Raw genomic sequence first — 14,119 nt, 5'->3', positions numbered from 1 at the left:
TGGCTGGAGCGTGAGGGAAGGACAAACAGCCCATTCTGCTGAAGACAAGGCTGAATCATTGATGGGGACATTCCAGCCCCACTGTGGGCATGGGAGGGCAGGTGGGCAGCAGAGCTGGGCATGGAGCACAGGAAGCCTTCCTCGGCTCCTTGCGTGGCATGTAGAGGGGGAGCGGGACATGCTTACCGATGTTGGGGTGCTTCAGGAGTCGGCAGATCCGGGCTTCTCGTTCCAGCTTCTGGTGATCTGAAAGAGGCAATGGCCCTAAATTAGGGTCTGGGGAAAGGGAAGAAACCACTTTCAGCTCCTGCCATGCTCTCTCTGAGGAGCTGCCAGGACGGGAACCTGGGGGTACAGAGCAGCTGGCAAGGAGCAAACCCATCCTTTATTTTTTTGCTAAAGGATTTGAGGACATGTTCCGCATCAGGGCTTGATGGACAGTATCTCAGCATAGATGCAGCCTCCAGGCACTGATGCCGTGGGCTGTCCTGGGCTTTGGGTGATCTGTCATCCTCCTCTCTTCTTTCTCTTTGTTAAACAACCCCAGTCATCTCCCAAATGCAATAAGCAAGGACATTTCTGGCCCCACACCATACAATTTGAACAATTGAAAATAGAGCCAACCAGGGAGAGATGTCGAGATGAAACAGGGCACCCTATCTGCTTCGCTCCTGCTCACCATCCACAGCCATTTCACATGAGGTCTTTGCTCTCCTAAATTGCAAACCCCTGGCTCTGAAAATGTCCTTCACTCTGGTGCCTGTCTCCATAAAGGCAGCACACGTTCCTCCTCCCCAGCTTTCACCAGGCTCTGGGATGTGAGACAACAGAGCTCTGGGCAAAGGAAGCTGAGCTGAGCCAAAAAAGCCTCCTCCCTGGGGCAGCCCAGAATGAATGTTCAAATAATTTTGTTTGGTTTTCCCTGCCTCTGCACTTTTCTCCCTCCTTATACCTGACCCAGCCACTCTGCGCGGAGGTGCCTTGTTTGGAGGCATTTTGTACTAGCAGGAACCCAGCAGCCGGGAGAAGTGAGGACATAATTAGGGCTTCTTGTCTCTCAGCGCTATTGCTGTTACCTTGCAGGTTCACACCCTGGAGTCTCGCTCTGCATCAAACCAAACCTGGGTGTCTCCAACTGTTGAGACATGAAGGTGACACAGCCCCTTCCCTGTGGGGACTGGAGCCTCCCCAGGGCTCAGCGTCCCCCATCCAGCGACAGCGGGGCTTGGCACAGGCAAGTGCCACCAGGGCTTGGGGTATGTTTTGCAGCCTGTGCTGGGGTCCACAAGCCAAAGGCAGGGACGGCCTCGGTGGCCTCATTCAGCTCCCCACAACATCCAACCGCCCCAGGGTGGGATGGGGTGACAGGGAGAGGTCGTGGTTTATGCCGTTGCTTTTCTCAACCAAAATCCATTGTAGGGTGGAGGACAGGGAGAAGATGGAGGGATAGCATGACCAGGGGGCAAACATTCTCTGGGGAATGAGGAAACTGCCTTCTGCCCCCTTTTCTACTCCTGCCTGACAGGTATCTTAGGTGAGTCACTGATCACTGCTGTGCCTCAGTTTCCCCATCTGCAGCATGGAGACTGGTGCCAAATAGCCCGTGGGGAAGCCCAGCATTTCTGGTGTCTCGTAAAACTCATTTGCTTGCTTACCAGAAGCCAGAGATCATGGGAAAGGGAGGCAAATGTGACCCAAAGTATGGAGTGAGCCCTGACTCTGCTCCACGTGCCTGCATGCTGCTGTGAGCCGAGCTTTCGGCTGCACAGGGGTGAGTGTGAGCTGCTGGCAGGGGCAGAAGGCTGCCCCATCCCTTCCCCACCAATGCCCTGCAGCCCCTCAGCCGCTGTTCTGCTCTCTGTACCCTTGCAATCTATTTCATCCAAACGTTTGCGAAGGCAAAGCCCAGCCCAGACAGCTTGATGGGATTCAATAAACCACGAGGAGAGGGTGGGAGACAGGTGAAAACCAGGTGAAATGGAAAATGGATCAGGGAGTTTAAAGAGAGGCAGAGATGGGGTCCATCTGAAAGGGAAGGGGACAGCAGTGGGGACCAAGTGGTACCCAGGAACGGCTGGGAAAGGTGCTTATCCCTATGGGTGTTGGGACCTCTGCCGAGGGACGCCTGAGCAGTCTCCAGCAGCGATGCTCTGGCAGGGAGAACACCAGCACATCCATTGAAGGATGACGGCATGTGGGTGCGTAGGAGGCTGCCATTCCTGCAAGGCTGCAGCGCCCAGGAATGCAGCCCTGGGTATTCCCGGCTCATCCCTTCAGCACGCCCCAGAGTGCGAGCACCTGGTAGGAAGGTCCTGGGGGAGCGCAGTTATCGCATCTCTCGGTGCCACAGGCTCGGTGCAAAATGCAAGGTGGAGAGCTGAAATGAGCTAACCATCACCCAGGGAGGGAAGGCAGCATGTCATCTGGGGACTTTGCTCTTTCCACGGCTGCCTGGGTCCTGCTCTGGCAGAGCTTCTCTGCCATCAGGGCACAGCAAGAACAGGCTGGGCGCGGAGGCAGTGCTCAGGGCTGGGTCACCCCGTCTGTGATTTTGTCCGAGCATTGTGTGGGTGCAATCCCTGCACAGAGACACACGCTGGTAAAGAACCCCTTGGCTGTGCAAACCTCACAGCTTGCAGGGACTTTGCACGTGGATGGGATGGCTGTGCCAGAGCTGTGGAACAGAGGGACAGGGGGACAGGGAGGTGTCCCTCAGGCAGAGAGAACCTGCTGAGCTTGTGGAGCAGCTGCTGTAGGTCAGAGCATCCTCCTGCCCTTGCGGCGTGGCACGTCCACCACGCGATGAAGTGCTACTGGGGGCATTGAGCCACCACAGCAGCCTCTGTCCTGCTCAACAAATCCAGCTGCTGCCTGGACCCAAAATCCATTTCTCCTTCTAAAACCTCCAGTTTTTCTCCTGCCGGCTCCCTGCATTGGCAGCCAGGAGAACATCTGAAGAGGCCATGGGGATATTTCGCAGGTGCACTCACCTTCCCCCTGATCCCTCTCCTCCCTGCACACCTTCCCTCCTGCCTTTTCCATGTGACACAGCCGGTGACACAGCCCTGGGGGGATGTGTTCCTTTGGGGATTGCTCCCAGCCTGGGGAATTGCCATCCCACGTGCTAGCACTGCTGAAACAGGGGTTTCAAATTAGCAAAAGCAGCATTTCATCCAGCAAAGCAGGGAAGATAACCCTGGTGAGGTCCTTCAGGGGGACAGACGGACGCAGAGCTGCTGCAAGGGCAGCACAAACCCCAGAAGAGGATGGAGGGGGGCAAATTGTTGAGCAGGCAAGCAGGGAAGGGAAGAGAGGGAAGGCAGCTCAAACTGGGAGGCGTTTACTGCCCACCCTGCTGCCAGCTAGGGTGTGCGGGCAGGAGCTGAACGCCACGGCCAATGCCACACACGCTGCCCGGAGCCCAGGCAGCTGCCCCCGAGTGGGAGCCTTCAGCCTTAGAGGAAGGGAAGAGTTGGCATCTTTGAGAAGGGGCAGGAGCTGGTGTTGGGCGCCACACGGAGGGGCTCAGCATCGGTGCTGTGCCACTTTGGTAGCACCGAGGGAGGGAGATTGCAAAGCACTGGTTTAATTTGAGGTCAGAACGGAGTTTGCCACTGTTTTCTGTGTTTCATTTTTGCCTTCGGAGGTAAGCAGTGGCGTCAGGGAGAGAAACCAAGGGAGAGAATTAATTAAACCCTTGCGGCAGGGCGCTCACTCCTGGCACCCATCCTGCACTCCACAATGCACCAGGCCAGGAGGAGCTGGAGCTGTTCAGCTGGCAGCTGCTGTCCCATCTCCTCCTCATTACAGCTCCTCTGCTAGATGCCTGGGGGCAGAAGAGTCCCTGCCTCAGGGCAAGGGCTGGCTGAAGCTTTCCTGTGCCAGCTCAGCTCAGCCTTGTCCCGAGGAGCAGCCAGGACAGACCCACCAGTATCTCTTCCAGCAGCAAAGCAGCCAGCGTGCTCCACCAGTGCGGTTAATTAGATGGCAGTGAGGGGTGAGGGTCAATATCCAGGCAGAAATAAACAGTCCCTCATCCAAAGGATCTTCCAATTTCACTGCTCTGAGTAAGGAAACCCACAGCCCCTGAAAGTGGGAATGTGAGGGACAGCAGTAACCCTGCTGGCGAGGTGATGCTCCCAAAACAACTGTGCTACCCAGCACTCGAGGCCAACAGCAGCTTGGCTTGCTGCAATGCCGTGCGGTAACATGGTGTGTAGGGTGGTGGTGGGGCCCCAAGGAGAGAAACAGGGTCCTACACCTCCCTGGGCAGGCTGGGGTCCAGAATCTCCCCACAGCCCTGACAATCAAGCTTCGGATGCATCCCTGTGATCGGATGGGATGCGGTGAGCAGCCACCAAGACATCTCCTTGGGGTTCGCCGCATCCATCAAGGAGCTCAGTGTGCACCACAGTGGAGAGGGGTAGGATAAGTGTCTTTCCCCACCGCACATCAAACACTGCCTGCTTGCTGCACATCAAAGGCATCATCCCAGTGCCAGGCGGCAGACACAGATTCCCTGCTCTGCAAACCCTGCTCGCCTCTCACCTCCCCAGAAAGGCCCCCAGCACCTACCTCGAGCAGACAACTTCTTGGTGTTGATGATCTTGGCCGCATACTCTTGTCCTGCCAACACCTTTACACATCTCCGAACGATGGAGAAAGCACCCCTGGGAAGACAAGAAACGGGAGAGGTGAAGGACTTGGCATGGGCAAGGGCACAGCTCAGCTCTGACACGCCTGCAGGTTGAGGGGCAGCCACGGGGATGGGGATTGGTGCTGGCTGGGAAAGGAGCCCAGAGAAAACACGGAGGACTTTCAGTTGGCTTCCCTGCACCCTTGGGGATGATGGGGGCAGGCACAGGTAGAACTGGGAATCGATGTAGGATTCATCCTTCTGTGCTCCCCTGGGACACTCCTAGCATCGTTCACATTTCCTCCCCTCCTTCCCAGGCTCTGCCCTACCTGTCCCCCAGGAGAGAAGGGTCAGTGCTTCACCAGGGCTGTTGGTTTCTGAGGGACACCAGGGTGGCTGCAGCTGCCACGAAGCACTCGGCTACTCCACTGAAGTCCAGGTGACTGCTGTTGTTTGCATTAGATCTTGCGACCATAGCAGCACTTTGCAGAAGCAGGTGCAAGCATCAGCCATGGGTGCAAGGTCCTCTTCAGGACTGCCACATAGGCAGGGACAGGTGAGGGACCCTGTGAGCAAGGACCACTGGGGCCAAGAAGGATGATTCTGTGGCTTGCACACGCGTAAGCCAACGTGCAGGTGTCTCCTGAGGCCTGGCAGACAAATGCGCAGGGTGCTTGGGATGCTCCAAAGAAGCCATTCTGCCCCTGTACCCTGAACTCTGCCAGCACATTGCACCAACAGAGCGCTGATGCTATGCTGGGAGCTGCGGCATTGCACATACACGCGCTCCAGCCCTGCTGAGCACAACCTTTTGTACCAGGTTCCTTCTCCTGCCAAACTCTCCAATCACTAAAATAACAACTATCAAAAGAAATCCCACCTCCTGCCCCACCTTCCCCCTGCTCCCTGTCGCCCCGCTCCTGCTCCCTGCTGAGGAATAAAAGGCCTCAGGCTAGTGAGCGGCGGTGGATAATTGATTTTACCGGTGGAGGCGGGTGGAGACGGGCAATTTGGGTTTGCATGTGATCTTGAGGAGAACAGGCGAGCGGCAGGGTGCGGAGGGATGGGGCTGGAGCCCCGGCGGAGCCAGCAGCCCACGCGCCCAGCGCCGAGCATCGCTCATGGCACGTGCTGGGCAGGAGCCGTGGGAACAGCATCCTGGTGCTTCCCAGCCTCCTCATCCTGCCATTTAATCCTGGCTGCTGGAAGAGCTCAGCTATGAACAATCCCTGTACGGATTAATAGGAAAGAGGGGGAGAAACGCTTTGTATCCGGCTTGCCCTGAGTAGGAGAGACAGAATCTATTGCCAGCCCCATGGCGTTGTGCTCCCCATCTCGCCAGGAATGCTGCGCTGCCCGGGGTTGGGGGTCTTTTGTGCTCTCTGCCACCTGAATTCCCTATTTTTTTTCCTAAATTCTGCTTTTGCAGTGCCAGGAAAGCCTGCAAGAGTGAGTACAGCCAGTAGGGAAGTCCCCATGCCCACTGCCCCAGAGAGGGGTTTCTGCCTGAGTCACAGGTTTTCTCTGGAGGACACAATGTGGGGTTGGAGGGACATAAGTGTCCTGGAGCCCCTGGAGGCTGGGTACACCCAGCCGTTCCTGGTCCCAGTGCCGACAGCTGCTCATTTATCCATTTATTTGAACTAAACTGGACGGCAGGGAAGGGACAGCCATGGGAAGCAGGATGCGGGGGGTGGGATGCTCTGCAGTGGCAGAGCACAGGGTTTCACTCCTCGGAGTCTTTTTAACAGAAACCAAATGCCTACTCATGCTCCGTGAAGCACAAGCGAGACTCTTATGAGCCTGGAGGATGGTGAGGGCATGAGGTGCTGGGTGCCACTACAGGACACCCAGGGATACAAAATGTTCTCCATAGCCCCATCCCAGTCCCAGCTGGGTCCTTCAGGGCAGCTGTAGTGGCCAGGAACAGCCCCCCCCGACTGGGTGTTTGACTCCACTGAGTGTTTCACAGCAGTGAAACTCCCTGTGCCAAGCTGCTCCCATGCCCCACGCGGACCTTCTCAGCATGGAAGAAATAACCCCCTTGGATCCATATACATCCAGGGTCTCCTTCCCTGCAAATGCTGGCACCCACCCTGCGCCAGGAGCTCACAGGGCAGTGCAGGCGACGCCAGGCAGGGAGTTCAGCCCCATTTTGGTGCAAGAAATCCCTTTGGAAGGAGACAATGCCCTGTTCTGTGGCCATGGGTAGCAGTGTGGGTCCCTTCCCTGCTGAGGTGCTGGCTCTTTAGATGGGGCCAACCCCATCTCTGGTGGCAGCTAGGAGCCCTCTTCTCTGCAGGCTCAGAGATGGGGCGTTCATCCCAGAGGTAACAGCGTGTCCTAGTTTTAGCACTGGACAAATATGTCACCCAGGGTAGAGATCATGCCTGCGTTTCCCCTGCCTTGGCTGCATTTCAGGGTGATGCTGGACCTGCAGCCAAGCAGCCAGCCCTGTCCCTCCAGCTCCAAACCCTGCCACTCTGGGTCCCAGCCCTACAGCCCCTGTCCCTTGGTCCCCTGGGCCAGGCGTGACCCCATGCCTTGTCCCCATGGCCTCCCCCTGGCAACCCGAGCAGCAGCTCTGCCACCAGGATGCTCTGCTTCTCCCTTTTTCACACCTTCCCTGCCAGCACTGGGCTGCGCTGCTGCAGCCCTCCCTCTCTTCAACACCTCCTCCTCCTCCAAGGCGTTTTATCTCCTTTCTAGAGAGAAGTGTGTGGGCTGGGGATTTTTTGTTCCTCCATATATATATTTATTTTTTCCCCCCCCTTTTTAATAAAACCCCTCTCCTGCAGCTCCAGGAGTGGAGGGGCTGATTGCAGCGCTCAGCACGGTAATTGTCTCCAGCCTCTCCCTGAACCTGCTACGGGGGCGGATTTGGAGCTGCTATGGAGCTGCACTTCATGTTTGTCCTACTCTGAGGAGCCGTGGGCAGGATCCTCTCCCTTACTGCCCCCTGGTTGCCCCCTGCCCTTGCCAACCCCCTCCTGCAAGGATGGGGCAGCTGGAGGGGTTGGAGCAGTGCGCCTCTTGCTTGGCTTTGCTGGGGCTGCCGTGGGAGCTGGTTTTCCCCAGCTCCATGTGTCCTGCTCAGGACAGGGACCCTCTCCATGCCTGGAAGGTGCAGGGATGCACCAAGACCTGGTGCCCCACAAGGCAGGCTCTGCAGACTCTCCTCCCCATCTCTGCCCCCCAACAAAGCCTTATTGTAGGGCTGTCATTGGGTGTGTAGCACCTCAAACTCCTTGGCTTGCCTGGGTATCGGGATGGGAACAGCTAAGGAGACAGCAAAGGAGAACGGTGAGCACAGCAGATTGGCACCCACCACCTCCCCTCCTGCTAGCCACACTCGGGGACACCCTGTGTGTTCCCAACAGATCAAACCAGTTCGTTGGTGACAGCAAACTCAAGACAGAGCCTTTGTGTTCTAAGCCCCCACAGGATGTTGCTCCCCTTCAGGGTATGGGTTAGGAAGAGCCATACTCCCTGCCCTGCCTCGCCCCTGCTGGGATGCCCCGACTCTGCCTGGCACTGGGAGCATCTCATGGAAGAGGAATGCCGTTTTCCACCACAAGTGGCTGCAGCAGAAGAGCAGAGGTGTGGTGCTTCATCCTGGTTTCCCTCTCTAAGCCCACGAAGCAGAAATTTCCCCATGGGAAACCGCTGATTATTTAGTGTACTAGAAGCCATCCCTGTGAAAAATCCCTGACTAGCTCTATGGTGCCTTGAGCAGCCCAGTGAAGCTCTAAACTCAGGAACAAGCCTCAAGCTGCAGAGACACCTGCCCCCATGGGGTGAAGGGGAAAGCAGTGGGATGCTCTGAGTTGGGGATGATGCCCGGAGCCCCTGGCTGAGCCACATGGCCCCTGCGTCACCCCGGGAGGTCGGATGAGCCAGGCTGGCCAGGGTGCAGTTAAAATGCATCTGTCAAGGTGGTTTTACACCGTGGTGCCAGGCAGTGCAGGCAGCTCTGTGTCTGGGTGCTCAGTCTGCTGTGTTGGCACCCACCTAGCAAAGCATCGCACCCCTAATGCCTCCAGGAGCCCTCCTGGTCCTCCCCCGTTGCGCCTGGCCTGCGAGCTCACCACCACATCCCCGCAGCCACGTCTGCCCAGCCAAAGGCCCAGCAGCTGCTGCCTCTCCACCCACCCCCTGCCCACCCCCTGCCACCACCGCAGAGCTTCAGAGCCCAGAAAAGCCAGAAACCTTTGGAAAAAGCAGGTCCCTAGCCCTGCTTTGCCACAAATTCCCGGGTGGGTGCCTGTCGCCCCACCCACAACACCAGCTGGGACTCTCTGCACTGCAGGGACCTGCTCCGGACCCGCTTTCACTGCCAGCCCCTCGCAGCATCCCTGATGCTGAGGGCATGGATGTGCATGTCCTGGCACCGGAGGTCTGCTCGCCTCCAAGGAGCTGCACTTTGTAGGGGAAACCTGATCTCTCCAGCTTGGGTGGGGAATATTAGCAGTGTTCAGCCTGGCACAAAGTCCTTCCCTGTTTCAGCCTCTTGATTTCACCATTTTTGTCCTCTCCTTTCTCCCTCGCCCCCGTTTCGTACGCCTACACGCGTGTGAGTGCACATTGAGGTGCAGCCTGCCCTGTGCCCAGCGAATGCGGGGCTGGAGCGAGGGCTGACACCCATGGGTGGGCACAGCTGCCCATCTGAAGCAGATTTACACACCAGCTCTATAAAAAAAAAGGCACAGAAACCAAAACACAGGCACACGCCTGCTCGCTTTTGCACCTGTTTTACAGCCACACACGCTGTGAGACACCGATCACGACTCTGCCTCGCACGAAGGACCTGAACTCCTCTGCTCCACCCCAGGGTGCTCGGTGCCCCCCAGGCTCACCCCGCTGTGCACGGGCTCTGTTTTCACACTCATGTACGTGCACCCCGATCCAGGCACACGCGATGACACCCAGACCCGCCAAGCTAAGCTGTCCCCGGCAGGAGAGCCGGGTCTGGCATGGCTGTGTCTCACCCTGCTCATGCTGGGACAAGGGTGGGAGACACCCCGGCTCTGCCCAAGAGCCACCAGGATTCTCCAGGGGCTGCCAGGCAGGCTGGGTCTCCCCCAGGATGAGCCAAACCGCGGAGAATCCACACAGAGACATTCCTTAAAGAAACGTAAAGGGTGCTCTCTGCTTCAGCTTTCCTCCTCGGCTGTCCCATCCCTCTTCCCGGCTGGAGAAGTTCCCAGGGGAGCCAGCAGCATCCTCTTTCGGGAGCGGCTTTTCCATTAAAGGGGCAACTCCCCCCTCCCCAGGCAGCTCCAGCCCCCTGGGGTGACCCGAGCCCCCATCCCAGAACCCACCAGCAGCCACCTGAACTCAGGAGGGGATGGAGCATGCAGGGCGAGAGCCGGCAGCCCCCATCCTAACCTGAGTCCCCTCCAGCCTTTCCCCAGTGCCTTTCTCCATGCCTGCCTCTTTCCCCCCCATCTCCGGTGGTTCCCAGTGCCTCTAAGGCTCTTCCCCAGCCGGGGCACAGCCCCACTCTGAGCATCCCACCCCATCTCCAACTTACTTGCCCAGTTCCTCAAAGAGCTGGTACTCCTCAGTGAAGCGATTGCAGGTGATGGTGGCCATCCCGAGGGGCTGGAAATGCTCCCTCCCCTGTGCGGAGTTTAGGGCAAGCTGCTCTCCTCTCGTTCCCTCCCTCTCCGTGTGCTCCCAGGGCTCTCTACTCGCCGAGGTAAATAAGGGTATATGTTTGATTGACAAGCCCGGAGATAATGATGAGGGTAATTTGTCTTCTCAGCCTCACAAGCCTTCGTCAGCATCCCCGTCCCCATGGCGACCACCGCTGCCAGAAACGCCCTGTTTCTGTTGCCGGGGCAACTGCTTCCCAACCCCGCCGCCTGCCCGTGGGGACCAGGGCCCTGCTGGGGATCGGGCCCAGGGGGCTGCTCGGGGTCACTCGGCTGCTGCAGGGTGGGGGGCAGCCTGAAATGCCAATATTAACGGCAAATTAATGGACGTGGTAGTGGTAGAATAATTGGGGCAAAAAGAGTTTCCATGGAAACCATGGTTTCCATGCTGCAGGAGGATGCTGTCGCCCCGGCAACTTCTTCCCCCCTCAAAATACAGGCCCTGCTGGTGCCCGCAGCAGCATCCCTCTGTGGCCTGGGGGGCTGCGGGATGTGGGACGCGCTGAGGCGGGAGCAGATGGAGCAGAAGTGTGTCAGGAGAAGCCAGAGAAACCATGGCAGGTCCCCAGGTCCCCAAAGCAGGCTGCCATCATCTGGGCTCCCCAGAGGGAGGTGACCCTGATTGCTCTGCAGGGAGGGCTGCCTGTGCCAGGGAGCTGCTCCCTGCTCCTCCCTTTGCCCACCAGCTCTCCCCACGGGCACTGGAGCTGCCGGGTCTTCCACGCCGTGGGTCAAGTGGTTTGGCCTAAAGCACAGCAAGAGAGGGAGCAAAAAGGCTGCGTCCTGGACTGAAACTCCCCTGTGGTGCCTGAGCTGGGGCAGAAAGGGGGGGAATTCAGAGTGCAGGGAGGAGAAAGGTCTGTCCCGCTTTCTCTTTTTTTTGCCACCCCTCTGCTGCATTTAACATTAAAAAAAAAACCACAAAAAAAGGCAATAAAAGTGGAGTAACGAGATCCAAAACCATAGGGGAGCAGTTTCTCTCTGAGCCCACCTTGCTGCTGGCACCCTGGCAGCACCCCGAGGCTCCCAGCGCCCCCTCCTATATCTACACTACCCCTTGCACCTTCCCACCTTCTGACACCCCAGCAGAGCTTTCTTTTAAGCTTTTGTCCCATTTCTGGATGATTTTGCTGCAGAAGGAGCCCCCACTACCCCAGGAAAAGGGGCTCCCACCACCGGCCAGGAGGGCATCGACTTTGGCAGCTGAGATGAATTGAGTTCTCTTTCAAGCTGCCATAGAAGGGTTAAAAGGAAAAGAAAAGGCTCTAACCAGACAAAAATAGGGAGAAATATTCAAGAGGAGAGAAAGAAGGAGGAGCAGAGAGAGGGAGAGAAGAAAGGAGGTGGAAGTGGAGGAGGACAGCGAGTGGCGGAGTGAGGAAGAAGAGGGGGAGGAGGAGAAAGGTCTAATGGCTTTTCCATTAATTGCACCATTACCCACCTTCCTCCTCACCTTGCATGCCAGCATCCAGCATCCCGCTTCCTTGTGTCCCAGCTGGAGGGGGCCCTGCAGCCCCCACGGCGGTGCAGAGTTCCAATTCCCACCCATGGGCATGGGGACAGAGCAAGGGTCCCCAGGGGCTGGTGGCCTTCAGACCCATTCTGGCCATGCTACTGCACCCTCACTTGAGGTGAGGGCTATGCAAGCGTATGATCTGTGCCCTGGGGATGCTATGGTCCCCCAAACCTCTCCCTGCTCACACATATCTCCTCCCCATCTTACTCCCACACGAAAGTGGACTTCATTTGCCATCCCAGGGCTGTGTCAGGAGGTGGGGAGCTGCTGCAGGGGCCCATGTGTTCGGATGCCTGAGGAGTGCTCCCCTCCTCCAGCTTTTTGCTGCCATCCTCCAGGAAGCCCCCTCAGAGCCGCAGGGCAAGAGGAAGAGCCCCCCACACTGGAGACCCACAGACACTCCTGCCCACGTTAACATATGTGGCCTCGTGGGTGCCACAATGCGACCTGCCCCCTCTTCCCACTCCCACGCCAGCGTGTGTGCTCAGCCCCACACACGCATGACTCTGCATGCTCCTGCAGCCGGGAAGAGGGATGCATTGCTTCCTTCCCCCCAGGGTTCCTGCTGATCCCCTGACCCCCACTCCCTGAACCGCTCACTCAGTGCAGGGGGCAATGGCAAAGCCTTCCATGGGGTCCCTGCCTTCCACCCAGGTTCTGCCTGCCTGGCAGGAAAGTATCTTCCTTCCTGACCTCCTCTCTGTTCAGTTTTTTTCCCCTTTTTCTCAGCATTTTTCCCTTTCTGAGGGTGGGGGAGTGTCAGGCTTCTGGGTGCAGAAAATGCTCTGCTTTGCCGATGATGTTTTCCTAAGCGGGAATCTCTGTGGCTCAGCTCCTCTGTGTCTGGGGACAACCCAGGAGCTCTGAGTGGGACCTTCCCCCTGCGGGATGGGGTTCTCCCACCAGCTCCCAGGAGAAAGGAGCCATCCCAATCCTCTCCCAGAAGCCTCAGGATCTTCTGGGTGTCTCTCCTTATCTGACATCTCTGTTCCCAGACACCCCAAGATTTGTTCCTGCAGGGTTTTGGAGAGCCAAGCTGCTCTCCTGCTGCCATGCTGGACTCTGGGTGCCTGATGGAGACCTCCATCCCAAGCTGCTCCTCTCCATCACTGAGCTGCCCCTCCAGAAACACCTCCTGCTCTCCCTACACCTGTTCCAGCTCTACCTGCTGATACTCAGCTCCTGCATCCCAGCACAGGGCTGCCTCGGGATGGCCTCTTCTGTCTGATGCCAAACCCTAAATACACCGGAGAGGCAGCTGCGCTGTGGGGCTCAGGGAGGACCAGCGTGTCCCTGGTGGGGATGCAGCAGGTCCTTCTCCTTCTCCATGGGATGGGGCATGCCTGGGCCCCAGCGAGACGGCAGCAGTGCCTCGCACGCAGAACCAGTGGGGCTGTGGATTACATATTGCAGAGATCCCAAAATTACTGGGACAGTTTCACACTCAAGCTGGGGTCTGGGGGATGCTCAGTTGCTGTCCTCTGGGAAGCTAAATTTGGGGTTATTTTTAGATGAAGATTATAAATACCACGGTAAGGAGAGCTGATTTACATTTAGAGTTGTGTTTGCAAACGTGCCCTGTCCCTGCAGGCCCCAGCGCTCAGTCCTGCAGCCACATGGAACTGCTTTTGTCTGAGACATGGTGTCCCCAAGGCCACCCTATCCCTGACACCAGGGTCCATGGGCAGGGACTCTCCTGTGGACATGGCCATGAACTGTGGTGACCCCCCCGTGGCAGGCACCATGTGGCTCCTTGGGGTCATCATGTGCTGGTTCTGTAGCTGGAGAGGCTCCCATGTACCACCCCCCTCCCAATCCTGTGTGTCCTGTTCCATGCCTTTCTAACCCTCTTCCCATTTCTATCCCACCCATCTCGTTCCATCCCATCCCCGTCCCATCCTCATCTCCATCCTCATTCTTATCCTTACTCTCTCCCCATCTCCATCCTACCCCAACTCCGTCCACCCTCATCCCATCCCAGCTCCCTCTAGCCAGCAGTGTGGAGGCAGCCGTACATCGCTGGAGGAGAGGCAGATGATATCCCTCCATCCCACCTCATTCTCTCCTCCTTTCAGCCCAGAGTCCCGACAGCCCTACATGCATCCCCCGCCCCAATTCTCCGCAGGGTCCCACCCTGCATCCAGTTCCTGCCTGGGGTTCGGAGCACTCTGAGGCTTGCACGGCTCTTTGGAGAGCAGTTGGGAAGGAGAGGATCTCAACCTGTCTGTGCAGACACATCTCCTGTGTGCCGTATCAAGGTCTGGAAGGGAGCTCCGCTGCCTGAGCATCTCACCAGCTCCGTTAACCCCT

The 14,119-nt window shown here is 57.7% G+C and overlaps 1 protein-coding gene across 3 annotated transcripts in view; it reads right to left on the bottom strand.

Annotated features, from left to right (window-relative positions):
* CAMK2A (calcium/calmodulin dependent protein kinase II alpha) overlaps positions 1-10,428 on the bottom strand; it is a 35,729-nt gene extending 25,301 nt beyond the window's left edge. For 2 of the 3 annotated variants that reach the window (XM_009561182.2, XM_054079413.1), the window contains exons 1-3: positions 10,170-10,428; positions 4,576-4,670; positions 187-246 (exon numbers count right to left, since the gene is read on the bottom strand). In XM_009561182.2, coding sequence (XP_009559477.1) covers positions 187-246; positions 4,576-4,670; positions 10,170-10,231 — 217 coding nt within the window. In that variant the 5' untranslated portion in view covers positions 10,232-10,428. The remainder of the gene's footprint in view (positions 1-186; positions 247-4,575; positions 4,671-10,169) is intronic. The other variant, XM_009561189.2, reaches the window with a different exon arrangement.
* Between the last annotated feature and the right edge of the window lie 3,691 nt (positions 10,429-14,119).

This window comes from Cuculus canorus, chromosome 14 (assembly GCF_017976375.1).
Source record: "Cuculus canorus isolate bCucCan1 chromosome 14, bCucCan1.pri, whole genome shotgun sequence".
NCBI classification, from domain to species: Eukaryota; Metazoa; Chordata; class Aves; order Cuculiformes; family Cuculidae; genus Cuculus; species Cuculus canorus.
Note: the sequence above shows the minus strand (reverse complement) of the source record. Positions and strands in the feature narration are given on the sequence as shown.